The sequence below is a fragment of the Salvelinus namaycush genome, chromosome 29, assembly GCF_016432855.1.
Source record: "Salvelinus namaycush isolate Seneca chromosome 29, SaNama_1.0, whole genome shotgun sequence".
Lineage (NCBI taxonomy): Eukaryota > Metazoa > Chordata > Actinopteri > Salmoniformes > Salmonidae > Salvelinus > Salvelinus namaycush.
The window spans coordinates 24,581,305-24,598,965 of record NC_052335.1 but is presented as its reverse complement, the minus strand read 5'-3'; the positions used below and the strand labels follow the sequence as shown (position 1 = coordinate 24,598,965).

Here is a 17,661-nt window from a genome sequence, read left to right as displayed (position 1 = left end):
TGAAGGCTTGGCTCAACAATCTCAGAATGTCATTCAACTTTTTGGTGTTTTGTAACAGATGTCTCTTTCCATTCATCAATTGGCTGCGGCACAGTTTGGATTGGTTGATTTTTATTTGTCAGTAAAAAAAATACATCCAGTGCATTCGGGAAAGAATTCAGACCCTTGACATTTTCGACACTTTGTTATGTTTACAGCCTTATTCAAAAATGTATTTAAAAAACTATCCCTCATCATTCTACAAACAATACCCCATAAAGACAAAGCAAAAAGACTATCACATTTACATAAGTATTCAGACCCTTTACTCAGTACTTTGGTGAAGCACCTTTGGCAGTGATTGGCAAACTCCAGGTGGGCTGTCATGTGCCTTTTACTGTGGAGTGTCTTCCATCTGGCCACCTTATTGGCCTGATTGGTGGAGTGCTGCAGAGATGGTTGTCCTTCTGGAAGCTTCTCCCATCTCCACAGAGGAACTCTGGAGCTCTGTCAGAGGGACCATCGGGTTCTTGGTCACCTCCCTGACCAAGGCCCTTCTCCCTCGATTGCTCAGTTTGGCTGGACGGCCAGCTCTAGGAAGAGTCTTGGTGGTTCCAAACTTCTTCCATTTAAGAATGATGGAGGCCAATGTGTTCTTGGACCTTCAATGCTGCAGAATTTTTTTGGTACTCTTCCCCAGTTCTGTGCCTCGACACAATCCCATCTCGGAACTCTATGCTCCAAAGCGCTCAGGACTTCAGACTGGGGTCAAGGTTCACCTTCTAACTTATGTAAATGTATATTTTTTTCATTTTTTATTTTAAATAAATGTGCAAAAATATCAGAAAAATATTTTTGCTTTGTCATTATGGAGTATTGTGTGTAGATTGAGGGGAAAAAACAATTTCATTTATTTTAGAATAATGCTGTAACAAAATGTGGAAAAAGTGAAGGGGTCTGAATACTTTCCTAACGCCAGAGAGAGATGTCGGTGGCATGCTACGACACAGATATAGACGTGCAGATGGAGGGTAATTTGTAAATTTTTGGGCTGAATATTTTGTATAAAGAGAAGCATATTCTTAGATTATAGGAGTAACTCTGGTAGGCCTGAACAAGTCTTCCTCACCTCAAGTTCAACTGTCGAAGTCAGTTGTAGCGCCGTGGCACACTGCCTTCATATCATAGGCCTGCAGTAGCTAAAGCCATACCAAACCTTCACAAACGTTTCTAAACTTTTTTAGTGTAATGTCAAGCCATTGTTTAGAGGGAAAATACGAGCAGAAGCATATACAACCCTCCCCAAAGCAAAAAAAAAATGTTTGATAACCCTCCACTATTTTGGACCACCCCTCCCCCAGTAAATTTCGATCTGTCTCTTACGTTTTTGCCTCATGACTTCCTAATGCACAATATTATAATCATCACCACCGTGAGAGGGGAGTATTCCCTAATATTGAACAGCAAAATAGACTGAAATCTGTAAAAGATTTTCTCTTTAGACTATGCCAGAAGTAAATGAAATCATTTTTATCCCCCCATCATGGTACCATGTGAACGGTTGAGTGAGTGGCTTGGATAATATTACATTATCTGGATTGTGTGTGCCAGATGGAACGAGATTTGCTGCTTTCAAAGGGGAATGCCAAAGCGGATATTTAACTGGAAGGTAGTAATCAACGTTCTACACATATAGATTGCTGAATGATACATTTTTAGATGGAACCGAATGTAGACCGCTGTAATAGAAGAAACATGATTATAAAATGCTTTTCTTCATGGGTTTTAGGAAGGTCAGTGTCTAGACCTGCTTCATTTTCTACCATGTGGTAGTTGTCTGTCAGCTGATCTTTAGTAAAGCCCATGGCAGCATACTGTAGAGATGGTGGGTGCAACTCAATATTGTATAGTGTCTTCTTTTCCTTCTACACTGATCTGATGATTAAGGATGGATGCAAGCAATGTAACAGAACCTACAGGTTCTAGCTGCATAGTAATTATTTCTGATCACTGCAGATCATCTGTGATGCAGTCTAACACCTGACTGCTATAGGTCTACTTGACTGACAGTATGCCACCACAGAGATGAGGGAGTCTGTCTTGGGTGGTTTTCACATAGACCCGCCTGAGGAGGGACATATGCCTTACACAAGTCTATCCACAGGCATGTGCCTCCGATTTGCCATGGAAACAATCAAGAGCTCAAGCTGGATGAGCTATGTGCATGAAGTAGAGCCTGGGCCCAAGCACGAAAGTTAACTGTCATTTTTTGTTTTTCCAGTCCAAGGTTTCAGTGGGTTTTGTATCTTTAGCCCCTACTCTAGTAATCAAGTCAGTGGACCGCCCTTCATCTCTGTTCGAAGGCCGTCCATCTCCTTTCTCTTGTTGCTCGCCATCGCTTTTCATCAGCCATCCATCTCCTTTCTCTTGTCGCTTGCCATCTCTTTTCATAGGCCGTCCATCTCCTTTCTCTTGTCGCTCACCATCTAGTTTCAGTTGCAAGAACAAGATATTTGATCAAACAAACGTGACAATTGCTGAATATTTTTGTTTACAACTCTTATATTTTTGTTAGCATTTTGGGGGTTTTGATCTCAACACACATTTCTTCATTTGCTTACAATTATTATTTCCGTTTACGGTTTTTATTAGTTTGAAGTAAAATCATTAAGTCCTCAAATTGACTGCATAGAATACACCTGTACACAAGAAGAGCTTCAGGCTCATTACCTGAGAGCTGACCTGATGACTCAAGGGTGCATGGGCAATGTGTTTCCAGAAGAGAAAAAAAATACGTATCTTGCTAGTAGACAGTCCACAAGAGCAACTGCAACATCATAGAATAATCAGGTCATGGCACACATCACATACCATTTATTGCCCATATAATTGGATATCATTCGTGTTATGTTCAACACATTCTATAATGCATGTTATTTAAACACAAGGCTCCTTAAGAGGAAGAAAACAACACCTTTTACTGAACAATACTAGATCCACCTTCTCTTGAGACACCCCCAAGTAGCTGTTGCTTAGTAATAGTGCTCGGAGCTATGATTCATAGTGAGCTTGAAAGCCCTTAGCACACTCATTAGTCACTGCTGGCAGAATAATGAATTCCAGAGAGGAAGCCGATTTAAGAACACTATCTCTTATATTCTTCAAGCTGAAAAGAATTGCCTTGGTCCAACTCTATGTTCTTTTGAATTTATCTTTATCTAAATTCACCTGGCCCAGCTACAAAGGGTTGCAGAGGCCAACGTCTCTTTGAGGCTAAATGTCCACATTGGAAATCAACCCGTTGACCTTTCAGAGTCTGGCATCCGTTTTAGACTATAATGCCTGGGACCATGACCCAAATGTGTCTGCAGAGATGACCTTTGCTTTTGTCATTTAAGTTCGTATTAACAGAAATGAGCTGTTTACCTATTACTATCTATCCCAGTTGAATGTTAAATACATCAGGAGAATTCCACTAAAACCTGTTAGCAGATCAAACAGAACCTTGTGCATAAACACCTTCAAATAGTCCAGGCATCAGACATGACTGACTGGTAATATACCATTACCATATTCAACATTGTTTTATAAGCGGTGTGACCAATGCAACATTGAAGTGTGTAGCTAATATCAATAGCCAAGACGAAGGCGGATTTATGGAAATAAGTGTATGGTGAGATCATGCGTAAATGCACTGTGGAAACGTTTCACGTGTGTAGCTACTCGGTGGAGGGGCTGACAGGAAAGAGACACCACTGGGTGATGCAGAGATGTGCCGTGGGCCAATTATTTTATTGAGCGGATGATCAGGGAGCCGGAAAATAATTACAAATCATTTGTAGACTGCAAATTGACCACACGCACATATAATATTTGACTAAAACATCATTTCTAACCTTGCACACATTAGTATTCAATCACGCCATGCGTGGGAATACTTACGAACAGATATCCAAAATTAAAATCTCTTGGAGCTGATTTTCTGAGGTTCTTAGTCTTTTTTTGCACAACAATGAAATGATTAAAGAATTTAAGAAGATTTGGGGGGCCAAATAAAACTGCCCGCAGGCCACCAATTGGCAAACCCTGGTGTAATGCGTCTCTAGAGTGCATGGTACATTAAACACAAATAGGATTCAAGGCCATGTTGAGTCAATCTAAACAAATAGACTGCAGCAACAAAAAAAAATGTAATACAAAAATTAGTGGGTTGCTAAGAAACGTTTTTTAAAAAATTGCCTTTTTTTATGGCGTGTGTGAACCATAGTATAATTGCAGAAGTACAGTATAAGTCAAAAATCTAACATGAGATATAAAGAAGTAAACCAAACCAGAAGTAAATGCCAAAGACCGTATTAACATGGTAAGAAATGTAAATGTTTTATTACATTCAAGAGAGGCCTAAGTGCAGTACACTGAAATAGCACATTTTCAGCAGATGTAGCAGCATTCTGACTGGCATAGACTAATTAATAGGCACAAAACAATCAAACAGAAATATCAATGAAAAAAATGTAATAGCCTGGCTGCCTTTCACCATAATCAAAACCACAGAAGCAGTTAATTTACATGCTTTGTAAACAAGTTCAACACAGCTAAAATATACTGTCCTTGTCGAAACAGCAATCCCAACTCCTCATGAATTTGACTGGTGAGAGCAAATTGGATAAATGGTCGAACAAAACCTACATGGCAGTGAAGTCCGTGTCCTCCAAGTCAGACCACAGAGCGATGCTCCCCACACACGTACACAGCGCTGGGTCGAATACGCCGCTTCGTGTGGCCGGGCAGCTGAGGGAGAAACTTGAAGTACTTGGGCATCAGGTCAAGGCATGCATCGCGGAACTTCTTGATCCGCCAGTAGTAAATGAGAGGGTTGAGGGCCGACTTGAGGTAGCACAACCAAAGGAGCCAGGTGCTGACTTCAAAGAAGTTGGCCTTGTGGTAGAAGGGGCTGCTGAAGGTGGAAACCAGGCTGTAGGCGGTGAACGGCGCCCAGCACATGGTGAACACCGAGAAGAGGATGAGGATGGTGGTGAAGGCACGCGTCTTGAAGCTCATGTCTATGTTCATCTGGAAGGGCCTCTGCAGGCTCATGAGGCCCAGCTTGCTGGCCTGACTAAGGCAGATGCTGTCCGGGTGGCTGTGGATGCGCACAGCGTTGTGCCGGATGGTGTTCAGGATCCCCATGAAAGTGTACAACATGACCATGAAGGGGATGAAGAAGGAGGCCATCATGAGGAGCAACACGTAGGCGTGGTACCCCGGCTCGCTGGTGTAGCCAAACACACACTGTGGAGCTCTAGAGGGGATCTGGAGAGAAGGGTGACCTGTGGCTAGTGGGAAAGAGAAACAGAGGGAGAGAGTCCAAGTGATGACTATGAACACTTTGGCTCTATGGGGACTCAACCTGTCCTGTTTCTGGACTATGATCAGGAACCGATCTATGCTTATTATAAGCAGGATAGCCATGCCCTCTATGACAAAGAGCCAGAAGAACATTGCCGACACTCGGCAGAAAACATCCCCGAAAATCCAGCGTGTGGTCACCACAGTAACCAGGGCGAAGGGCATGTTGAGGACAGCCAGCATCATGTCTGCGAAGGCCAGGCTGGCCAATAGGATGTTGATGGCGGATCGCATGGCAGCACGCTGGTAGACCATCAGAACCACCACCACGTTCCCCAGGAAGGCCACCAGCAGGATGGAGACCATGGCCATGCAGAAGAAAACCTGGAGGGGCAGGCTGACGCCCTGCACACTATCCTGGGCCTCAGATGTTGGCGTGACTGTGCCCAGGTCCAGAGGTGACCAGGAGATGCCATTGGAGCTGTTTTGCATGGACATGTCTTCCATGTCAGGCTGGCCCTGGAGGAGGTGGTCAGAGAGGTTCAGCAGCCTCATGACGAGGCAGCAGAGGCTGGCGTTGCTGAACTCCCCTGCCTCCACAGGGGGAACAACAGTGGAGTAAACCATTCTTCCCCAAGGGGTGCAGGCTTGGGTTTAGGCATTGTTACTGGAGCTCTTCTCTCGCCAAACATGATACCTCGGATGCATTTCTTAGTCCTGAAGAAGCCAGCATCTTAGCATGGAGGAGAGATCCTGGGGAGACAGAGAGGGAAATGGAGGCAACACAGAAACATAAATGTCTAAATAGCTTTGTCTGTTTTTACATAATAATAATACATTTAAAATGGGTATTCTTTGTTTTAAAATGTTGCAATCCTCAAAAGACAATATTATGTATAAAATTAAATGACTTCATATACACATTGATCTGCACGTAATTCACTGTCTCCATGATTAGGCACTTTGAAAGGAGATCAACAGAGATTGAGATAACATCCTTTCCCTCCAAATCCCCTCAGTGTTACAGTGAATGAGACACCTAAAGCCTCTAATCCATTCAGTGTTGGACGGGAGGGAAGGCCCTTGTGGGGAAAAGTCAGTCAGCAAAATCCTACCCTGACACTGCACACAGCGCACAGAGAAGACAATAAAACCGCCAAAAGCTACCAACTTCATATGGGACTGGCAAGGATCTTCCCTGCACTTGCCATACTCCTCTCCATCCTCACTTCCCTTCAAACAACATGGCCTTCCCAACACTAACATAACAGTTGTTGTTTCTCATTTTTAGGTTTCCATTTGGAGATAACTCCACTTTAACTCTGCCAATCAGCTGGTGGAACTGGTGTACAGAATGACTTTAAAGATTTAATGAGATATTTTTTGTGTAGTTATGTATCCCCTTAATGCCACAGGTAATTTATCTTCCCAGAAGAAGTGTGTTTTACAGATGTTAGAATGCCTAGCCTACATGGGGGAGAGGGGTAAATTGAGTGTTTTATATTCAGAATCACTCCGTCAAGGGAAATATATTATTCTTTCTAACAAAGAATATATACAGAATATACAAAGAAAAATATCTACATACACTACCGTTCAAAAGCTTGGGGTCACTGAGAAATGTTCTTGTTTTGTAAAGAAGAGCAAATTTAAAATAACATCAAATTGATCAGAAATACAGTGTAGACATTGTTAATGTTGTAAATGACTATTGTAGCTGGAAACGGCAGATTTTTTGTATTTTTATGGAATATCTACATAGGCGTATAGAGGTTCATTATCAGCAACCATCACTCCTGTGTTCTAATGGCACGTTGTGTTAGCTAATCCAAGTTTATCATTTTAAAAGGCTAATTGATCATTAGAAAACCCTTTTGCAATTATGTTAGCACAGCTGAAAACTGTTGTCTTGATTAAAGAAGCAATAAAACTGGCCTTCTTTAGACTAGTTTAGTATCTGGAGCATCAGCAAATAACTTTCTTCTGAAACTCGTCAGTCTATTCTTGTTCTGAGAAATGAAGGCTATTCCATGCGAGAAATTGCCAAGAAACTGAAGATCTCATACAACGCTGTGTACTACTCCCTTCACAGAACAGAGCAAACTGGCGCTAACCAGAATAGAAAGAGGAGTGGGAGGCCCCGGTGCACAACTGAGCAAGAGGACAAGTACATTAGTGTCTAGTTTGAGAAACAGATGCCTCACGTGTCCTCAACTGGCAGCTTCATTAAATAGTACCTGCCTCAACGTCAACAGTGAAGAGGCAACTCCGGGATGCTGGCCTTTCTGATCACCAACAACAATGAGACAGCCTATAGGGAGAAGGTCAGAGACCTGACCGTGTGGTGCAAGGACAACAACCTCTCCCTCAAAGTGATCATGACAAAGTAGATGATTGTGGACTACAGGAAAAGGAGGACCAAGCACGCCCCCATTCTCATCGACGGGACTGTAGTGGATCAGGTTGAGAGCTTCAAGTTCCTTGGCGTCCACATCACCAACAAACTAGCATGGTCCAAGCACACCAAGACAGTCGTGAAGAGGGCACAACAAAACCTATTCCCCCTCAGGAGACTGAAAAGATTTGGCATGGGTCCTCAGATCCTCAAAACGTTTTACAGCTGCACCATCAAGAGCATCCTGCAGAGGGTAGTGCGTACGGCCCATTACATCACCGGGGCCAAGCTTCCTGCCATCCAGGACCTCTACCCCAGGCGGTGTCAGAGGAAGGTCCTGAAAATTGTCAAATACTCCAGCCACCCTATTCATAGACTGTTCTCTCTGCTACCGCACGGCAAGTGGTTCCGGAGCGCCAGGTCTAGGTCCAAGAGGCTTCTAAACAGCTTCTACCCCCAAGCCATAAGACTCTCCTGCACATTGACTCTGTACCGGTACCCCCTGTATATAGCCCCGCTATTGTTATTTAACTGCTGCTCTTTAATAATTTTTTATTATTCCCCTACCTTTTTTTAGGTATTTTCTTAAAACGGCATTGTTGGTTAAGGGCTTGTAAGTAAGCATTTCACTATAAGGTCTACCTACACCTGTTGTATTTGGCGCATGTGACAAATAAAATTTGATTTGACCTCGTATTCCTGCGATTAATGCCTTGCATTACACCTGGGAAGAAAACACTTACATTTGGTCAACTTGCCATATCCTCAACTTACCCCATGGCCATTGGCTCAACTTACCCCAAGGCAAACATTTTGACTATATTAGCCCACACAGCTACAAGGATGCACTTTAGGATCTAGGTTTAGGATCTCATATTTAAGCCTATAGAGACCCCGAATTATGTATAGAACAATATTTAAATGATCTACTTTGGTTTAAATAAAAGCATCATGAAACCTCTAACACAATAAATTCATTTGACTTGGTTAAAATCTGTTTTTTGGACCTAACTTGCTTACCACTTTTTCCATGTGGTTTATTCCTTCAGACTCCATGAAATTATGACCTCTTCCTAAATATTTGGTATACTTTCCTAGAAACATGGGTGGCACATCATACCTATTTGGTTCAACTTACCCCACTCTCCCGTACTTTATTTAGATAAGGCTAAGACTATTTGTTGGTACTTTCTCTGGCATATGGTTTATATCCAGAACTTGTATTGTAAGGGCTAAAAGGACTTCAGTCCTTGGAGTTTAGCTATTTAGATGTAAGCCCGGTTACTACACTATTATAAGCAGGCCAAACAACTAATTTACCACTGCTCTCCATCTCCAAAATGTCATAGCAATTTCATGCATTAATTAAACCGTGCCAGGGAGCGATTTCTCAAACCATGTCACTGACCAAGTCAATGTTTTTATGGGGACAACTCAAGACTGCAATAAAAAAGGCTTATCGCTTATATAAACATTGGATACTGTTATTTTAGACAGGCTGGTATCATTTAGAATGGCTCCACGGCAAACCTCAAACAGAAAATGTTGTAACTGCCAAACTATAAGCAGTTCCATCCATAGAGCTCGCCAGCTTGTAGTACTAAAAAATGTAAATGAAACCTCTGGTTCATTCAGCCATTCATATGAGGGGAGTTATTTGTGAAAGAATGGGGTTTTGGGATAAACGCCGAAAATAAGGTCTGAGGTTAACACAGATTCTGGAGATCTTTACGTGTTTAAAAACAAGAATGTATGAGATATTTCAGGTTGACGTTTATTGTCATGAGTCTTGTCCTGGAGGCAGAACTGCACGGTTTGGCCAGCTGCAAAGTCTAAATTGGCCATATTGTAAAAATGTATGAAAACAAAAATATGCTTTTTGGTCTTCATTTAAGGTTAGGGTTAGGTACTAAGGTTAGCAGTGTGGTTTTGATTATATATATGCTTTAAAATTCATAAAAAGTGTCATTAGCAGATGAATATGATCTCATAGAAGAAAACATAAGATCTCCTAAGCATGTGTTTACCACAGACCATATTTTAGGCGTTTATCCAAAAACCCTAAAAAAAAAAAACATTAATTGTCAACGAGCCATGGCGGAGTAACACCTCGACCACACCAACAGTGTCATTGAATTTTGGTACACCAAAAGTACATTAATTTCCAATGGAACTTTGTGTTTGCCTTGCAGCATTGCATTACAGAGGCAGTTGCAGTGCGTTCTGTGTGGTGTATACGTTGGATTTATTGAACGCATGCATCAAACTGTATGCGTAGACGGCTTGACAGAAATGGTAGCAGAATGTGAATGTTGAACTTTTGTTGCACACATCCAGATGATGCTGTGTACCATTTTGCGCAATAACGCTGTAGGTGTGATCGAGGCATAAGCCTCTGTTAGTGCCTACAACAAGGCGCCATTACTATTTCTCTAAGTGTGATTTTCTAACATTCCTGCAGCACTTTCAAATGTGCTCTCTCTCATTTCTATTTTTAGTCATTCCATGTGGGTTGAACACACAAAGTGATACATTCAAACTGATAAAGCGGATTCAAGGCCTATTAAATATCTTGCAGTAAAATGTAAATTGGCCTGCTTTTTTTCTACATTAACATTAATTTGTACACTGCACGGAGGACATGATTGTGTGATGGCTGTTGCTAGACTGAAACCTTGAGGCAAATTCTATCTATTTACCATTATGCATCAATAGAATTGTCAGTCACCTCACCACACCAAGGGAGAGAGTAAAATGGTTAATTGATGAAATCAACTGGCTAGCCAGAATAGAACAGGAACAAATGTATTATTAGGCGATAATACAATGATTGTTGGGTTGTGTGCTCCTCCTCTTACCTTGACAACAGGGTTAGAATACGCATGGCTATATTCTGTTTAAGACCGAAAGGATGTGTGCAAACAAACCTCAGACTGAAATCCAGGTCTGCCTCCTATCACTGACACTGATTGATCATAATGCTCTGCTCTACTCTCATGAGGATACTATTGCAGGCATTGTTGATAGATACAGTCGCACCAATTCTGCACTGTGTAGCAGACTTGTATTCTAATTCCCACTGGGCACAGACATCAATTCAACATCTATTCCACGTTATTTCATTGAAGTGACGTGGAAACAATGTTGTTTCTACATAATTCCTGATACAAATTATACAAATAGCGAGGGAAATGGAGGATATGGGCCATTCCGTCATTACAGAGGTTTTCAGTAATCCAAAAAACAATTATTTGAGCTAAATGTCAGGGAAAATCATGGCCTACAGTATCTGTCCCCTTTTCATACAGAATGACCCAAAAGCCATTTGGCAGCTATGCACACACGGCTGACCCATAAAAGCAACCTTTTATCTTACCACTTTCAAATAGAATAAACATGAATTGGTGGTTAGGCCAGTATTCTTCCATTTTCAGATATTCAGCAGAATACAGTCATTTAAAGCATGTGATGGTAGAGCTAGAAAGAGATTAGAGTACATGTACTGTATCAGTCAAAAGTTTGGACACACCTATTCATTCAAGGGTTTTTCTTTATTTTTAATATTTTCTACATTGTAGAATAAGACTGTTTCAGGATGCAGCTGATGCAACTGTCAAAACTATGAAATAAAACATATGGAATCATGTAACCAAAAAAGTGTTATACAAATCAAAATAGATTTTAGATTTTAGATTCTTCAAAGTAGCCACTCTTTGCCTTGATGACAGCTTTGCACACTTGTGGCATTTTCTCAGCCAGCTTCATGAGGAATACTTTCCAACAGTCTTGAAGGAGTTCCCACATATGCTGAGCACTTGTTAGCTGCTTTTCCTTCACTCTGCAGTCCAACTCATCTCAAACCATCTCAATTGGGTTGAGGTCAGGTGATTGTGGAGGCCAGGTCATCTGATGCAGCACTCCATCACTCTCCTTCTTGGTCAAATAGTGCTTACGCAGTCTGGAGGTGTATTTTTGGTCATTGTCCTGTTGAAAAACAAATGATAGTCCCACTAAGCGCAAACCAGATCAGATGGCGTATCGCTGCAGAATGCTGTGGTAGCCATGCTGGTTAAGTATGCCTTGTCACCAGCGAAGCACCATCACACCTCCTCCTCCATGCTTTACACGGAGACCATCCGTTCACCTACTCTGCGTCTCACAAAGATACGGTGGTTGGAACCAAAAATGTCACATTTGGACTCATCAGACCAAAGGACATAATTCCCCTGGTCTAATGTCCATTGCTCATGTTTCTTGGCCAAAGCAAGTCTCTTCTTCTTATTGGTGTCCTTTAGTAGTGGTTTCTTTGCAGCAATTCGACCATGAAGGCCTGATTCACGCAGTCTCCTCTGTTATTACTGTTATTTCTCTCTGCTTATTTGAGCGGTTCTTGCCATAATATGGACTTGGTCTTTTACCAAATAGGGCTATCTTTTGTATACCATCCCTACCTTGTCACAACACAACTTATTGTCTCAAATGCATTAAGGAAAGACATTCTACAAATTAACTTTTAACAAGGCACACCTGTTAATTGAAATGCATTCCAGGTGACTACCTCATGAAGCTGGTTGAGAGAATGCCAAGAGTGTGCAAAGCTGTCATCGCGGCAAAGGGTGGCTACTTTGAAGAATCTCAAATATAAAATATATCCTGATTTGTTTAACACTTTTTTGGTTACTACATGATTCCATATGTGTTATTTCATAGTTTTGGTGTCTTCATTATTATTCTACAATGTAGAAAATAGTAAAAATAAAGAAAAATCCTGGAATGGTGTGTCCAAACCTTTGACTGGTACTGTACATATCCACAGAAACCATAGTAACTGGTAAGAAGGAACTGCCTGGTACCTTGCAAGTGAATGATAACACTGCATGTTGAGTAGTTGTGGAACCTAGCAACAGGGACCTGCTGCCAGCCACTAGGCCTACCTATCTGAATGCTTTGGATCTCTTTCAAAACGATGTTGAGCTTTTCATTAACCACTGCAAATGATCATGTTGATGTATCATATGGTCCTTAAAGCCTTAGATGATTCTAAGAGACGCAAAAGTTATGCTGCTAAATTGAAAGGGTTACCATACATTTAATGGAAATTGCGTGTGTGGAGTGTCTTTTGGAGTGTCTAAATAGGAATTTGAATTACACATTTGTTACTGAGCTGGATAATGTTGTTCAGTTATCAAATGGGGAAATAAAACATAATAAAGCCGAGTAATTCGTACAGTTGTAAAGTTACAAATAATAGTAGTCCACTTTAACATGGTAAGAGGTGTAGAAATTAGTGATTAAACGACATGACTACAGTGATCAAAATGTATAAACGTTCCTTTTGATGCATTTTCTGCAATTATAGCCTACAGTCAGCCATTATGTGCCGGCCTATTTAAAGAGTATCTCATCACAGGATATTATTGATTGTGAGGCTATATAATTTCATAGCCTATACATTCTGCGATATACAGACACTGAAACAAACCCATACAAATTCAAATTATAAGCCTATTTGGATATTTTTGATAACAGTGTTATTATTATTATGCTTGTTTGATGATAGCCTAATATTAATTTAATAAAACAGAATTGTTTTTAAATGTTTGCATTGTATTAACTGAAATCACTTTTCAGTAAGTATTTATTTCGATTATATTATCCTCGGTCTAGAAAAGTTAAATTACCTTTTTCCTTCCAAAGTCTCAGGTTGACCAATATCGTTATTGGGTTTCAGTTAAGACAGACCTTTCACGCTGCTTGTTTCATATAGTCTTTCTGTTGATCCATCTCGCTGTCCAGATGCTTTTTGTAATTCCTCGAAGTCAGACGTCACAACTACATATTCGAGGTGTATTCATCTCTCATTGCACGCTAATTAACAAGTCTAATCAAATAATATTGTTTACAGAGCGAGAAACGGCGAATGCCACCTACACAATTCAACAAAAGCAGTGAAGTAAAATATAGCTCCTCCGCGTATCGTTATAGCTTTGTTTAGCAGGGAATTGATTTCGCAGCAACAAAAAAAAACCTGCTGGATTGGCCTAATGGCCTACAAGACAAAATCATGACTCAAAACGGGCTTTAAACAAGTTGATTGTCTGTCATTTGATATTCTTTCCTATAGCTCTACCCTAATCTTTCTGTTATCCTGAGAACGATAATTTTGATTTCCACTGTCAGGGTCCACCGTAGGCTCTAATATTGCGTCACTAAAATCTCTGTCGGTATCCCGGTTAACTGACAGTCCCATCATCCAGTAGTATGGACAGGATTGGGTACGGTCCTCCGTTAAGGCACACCCATTATCTCGAGCTCCAATTGAAATGGATAATGGCCGTAAAGAGGCGTAAATATTTGGTTGCATGACTAGGCCTACAGGGCACGTGCGATAGGCGTTGTATTGTTACATTGTATACAATCATCATCAAACACTCTCAGAAAAACAAAATGTTACAAGATTCCATTCAGTGTATGTTTGGTCATTAGATGTTTGTTCCACTAATAATAGCTACTTACAGCTGTTTACAACTGCTTATTACACATCTCACTACCCCATTTTCAAATCAGGCAACCCCACATGGTGTCTCGACCCCTAATTTGGGAAAATCTGTGCAAGTTACACTATATTTTTTTAAGTCAGCGCTAAATGGATAATAGCAAGGTCAGTGCCTCCGTATTAGCAGTGCTCTATTCTCTGCCATCATCTCAGAAACTACACTTAGTAATGGTGAGAGGAGCGATGAGAGAACTCAGCAGTATCCAAGAAGCTGTTAAGTGTGAATAACTCAATCCAAGCATGTCATTCACACATTCAAGCTTTGGAAAGACTTATATCATAAATACAGTGCACGTAATAGATCGCATACATCCCTTCTAGTTACATCCGGTTGTAAAATGGGAACACACATTGGAACAGGAAGACTGATAACTGCTGAGGAACATTCTGGAATTTCCTTGCCATAAAAAAGGCCTACATTAAAACAACTTTTAAAAACAATGTCCTTTATTTTGCAAAAAATGTGCATTTGCAGCAAGCTGTGAAAACTGAGACCATTAAACCAAAGTAACCTCACAAAATTGCTACTGAATCAACAAAGAACCCACTACTCATATCTCATGAATAAATAAGAGTTTATAACTTAATCACAATGTGGAGTAGGCCACAGAACATGACACTGTTAGCCATGTCAAAGTATGAACACTACAATACTTTTTTTATTACATGGGCACCCCCTTCCACAATAAATCCATTTATTTACACATTAATTACATTTCAAATGTATTAAATGTCTCTCAAACATCCCTTTAATTCACATCTTCATCAACATTAGTGACAAGTAAATAATGGCATCCTGATTATTCACTCTTTCATGAAATGGCCCAGCAATGCATTTATATATAAACTATAGAAGTTCTTGCCAGGATATCCCCACGCCGAACACAGAGATACATTCACTGGTCATTGCAAACTGCAGTCCTCACTTGATACACACTGGAGGTTTACATATCATGACACATTGGGGGCACACATGGAAGACAAAAACAAGTCAAATATATTAAATGATTTCCACTCTTGTAACAGGATTGACAAACATACAGAACATTTGTTTATATAAATGTCAAATTAAAGAGAAGAGTAGCTTGATACTTGCAGAGAGATGCACAACTGCTAAGTGACAACTTACTAGCATCTAGAACCAGTTTTGTAACTGGGATCCATTTACCACGGGGTCAGTTGTATGTGAACATGTAGCCTTATGACTCAACATACAGGGATGAAGCCCTTAAATAAAAGTACTTTGTCAATAATCATTCATTCATTTGCAGGCCAAATATCATAGCTATCAGTCATAACTATATAATATAGGCCTAAATGGTTAAAGCAGGAATCCTTAATGGGGAAACAGCCACGTCCATTTGCGATATTACAACAAAGTTACTGCAAACAACAAACACCGTTTTCTCCCCTCAGACATCATTGCACACGCGATAGAGGAGCACAATATGTCGATTTATTTTTTTACTATGCTGATGCTCCGCAGTTTGGCAAAAACGATAACAATGATGGTGGGGTGGCCAGTGGTGCCATTTCCCCCTTCTGCAGATTTCATCTTTAATGTGATTAGTAAATGTGTATTGAAAGATGTCACAAATTATATGATTGTTTTATTATTACAACCTTGGTGTTTATAACACTGATTACCACCTCCACAAGGGCGCCATATTTTTGGAGCAGTGGTAACATGTCTAGCTCTGGACCCTAGGGTACTGGGTTCAAATTGCAGGTTATCATTTATTGTCATGAATCTTGCCCTGGAGGCAGCTCTGCAGAGTGGTCACTAGCTGGCACAGCCAGAAAATCTGATTTAAACCTAACCTTAACCAAATATCCAATTGTCTTAATTAATATATAGCCAATTTTGACATCTAGCGGAAATCACATCTTGCCTCCAGGACAAGATTCATGACAATAAACGTCAACATGCATTCAAATCATGCCTCAAAACCTCATGCTTCTCCCTCATTTCATTACAGTATGTAGAACTCCAAATATTGCAGTTTCATTTGGACGAGGACAACAAACATAAATAATTAATACACTTGGCTGTTGTGTTTAAAGACCAGGAATAATGCATCTTCGTCCTAGATATCTTTGATCTTCTTTGCATCCTCTGTCTTTGGTGGTATGATCTTAACCTCGAAGGGGATGAAATGCTCCAGAAGTGCTTTAGTATCTTTCAAGTCAAGAGAGTACTCCAGGGCGACCTTGTCCAATGTCCATGTTTGGGGAGCATTCTTATGATTGTTGAGAGCTTGGAGGGCCTCAATAATAGACAGTTTGCCTTTAGGGACATCAATGATCTCAACAATACCATAGGGGTCCCCAGGTAGGCTGAAAATTAGAGGCCTGCGCTCCTCTTTCTCCTCAGTCACCTCCTTTGGAGCCTGTTAGGATCAAACAGAGTAGGGTTATAATCAAGCACATAGATAAAGGTCTAGCTATCAAATAATCCATCACTGAAATTTAAATTGAATAGTCATTATTTAGGCTCACCTCTGTAGGATCCTTTGATTCCACATAAACCGACTTCAGGAACCCCAGTAGAGGGTCGTTTCTCTTGTGGATGGCATCAGAGATCTCGGTAACTGAAGGAAACAGAATCAGCCCGAGCATGGAGGTAGAGGGTGAACCCTAGTGTTGAATGGGTCATTTGCCCACTGCCACACTAGGAATCTTTGCTGCTAACTAGGTAACGTTAAATAGCTAGCTATCTTTGTGCTTGCTACAAAATTGGAAAACTGATAGTCACCACACATTCATCCACACTTAAACCTTGGTTTCAAATTAGTTAACTAAGCTGTACGAAACACCACCCAGTACAGAGTAAGCTTTACTAGCTACCTAACGTTACTTGCTAGCCTGGCAGGCGTACCTGACTTTGATGACCCTCCGATTTGAGTTAGCTAAGTACTGTCTGTAGCTAGTCAACAGTACTTCAATGCAATGACATAAAGTCCTATGTATGTACTCACCCTGTGTACTCTGAACAGGATCAATGTGGGTCTGATGTCGAGGTGCCGCTTCAGGTTTTGCCTTCCCGATCTCACGATGTACCCGGTTTTCTAAGTTAAAGTTCCTAAACAACCGTGCAACGCGTGCCCCCATGTTTGACATAATCAACTCTGGGAACGGTGAAGTTCGTCCAACAATTTTAACGGAGAGCGAGAAAGTTCTATCATGGTAGCTGGAAATTCCACAGCGAGCCCGTGTGGCCCGGAGAACATCAAGCATCTGGTTCCACCAGTCTGGGTTCCACATTCATTATTTCGCTGGGGACACACTTACCAGCAGGTGGTAGCAGATCCTTGGAGTCTATTCAGTACAGTAGCCTACAGTGTAGGTAGGCAGGCAGGCAGGCAGAGAGGGTGGAAACCGT

The 17,661-nt window shown here is 40.9% G+C and overlaps 2 protein-coding genes across 2 annotated transcripts; both read right to left on the bottom strand.

Annotated features, from left to right (window-relative positions):
- Window positions 1-4,212: 4,212 nt before the first annotated feature.
- On the bottom strand, window positions 4,213-13,903 carry LOC120024349 (probable G-protein coupled receptor 63). Its single transcript, XM_038968571.1, has 2 exons — window positions 13,405-13,903; window positions 4,213-6,081 (listed from the first exon to the last, which is right to left on the bottom strand). The coding sequence occupies exon 2, from the start codon at window positions 5,953-5,955 to the stop codon at window positions 4,696-4,698; it is 1,260 nt and encodes a 419-aa protein (XP_038824499.1). The 5' UTR covers window positions 5,956-6,081; window positions 13,405-13,903; the 3' UTR covers window positions 4,213-4,695.
- Window positions 13,904-14,705: 802 nt separating this feature from the next.
- LOC120024297 (NADH dehydrogenase [ubiquinone] 1 alpha subcomplex assembly factor 4-like) lies at window positions 14,706-17,436 on the bottom strand. The gene is made up of 3 exons (XM_038968504.1): window positions 17,258-17,436; window positions 16,779-16,870; window positions 14,706-16,669 (listed from the first exon to the last, which is right to left on the bottom strand). The coding sequence occupies exons 1-3, from the start codon at window positions 17,397-17,399 to the stop codon at window positions 16,367-16,369; spliced, it is 537 nt and encodes a 178-aa protein (XP_038824432.1). The 5' UTR covers window positions 17,400-17,436; the 3' UTR covers window positions 14,706-16,366.
- Window positions 17,437-17,661: the final 225 nt, after the last annotated feature.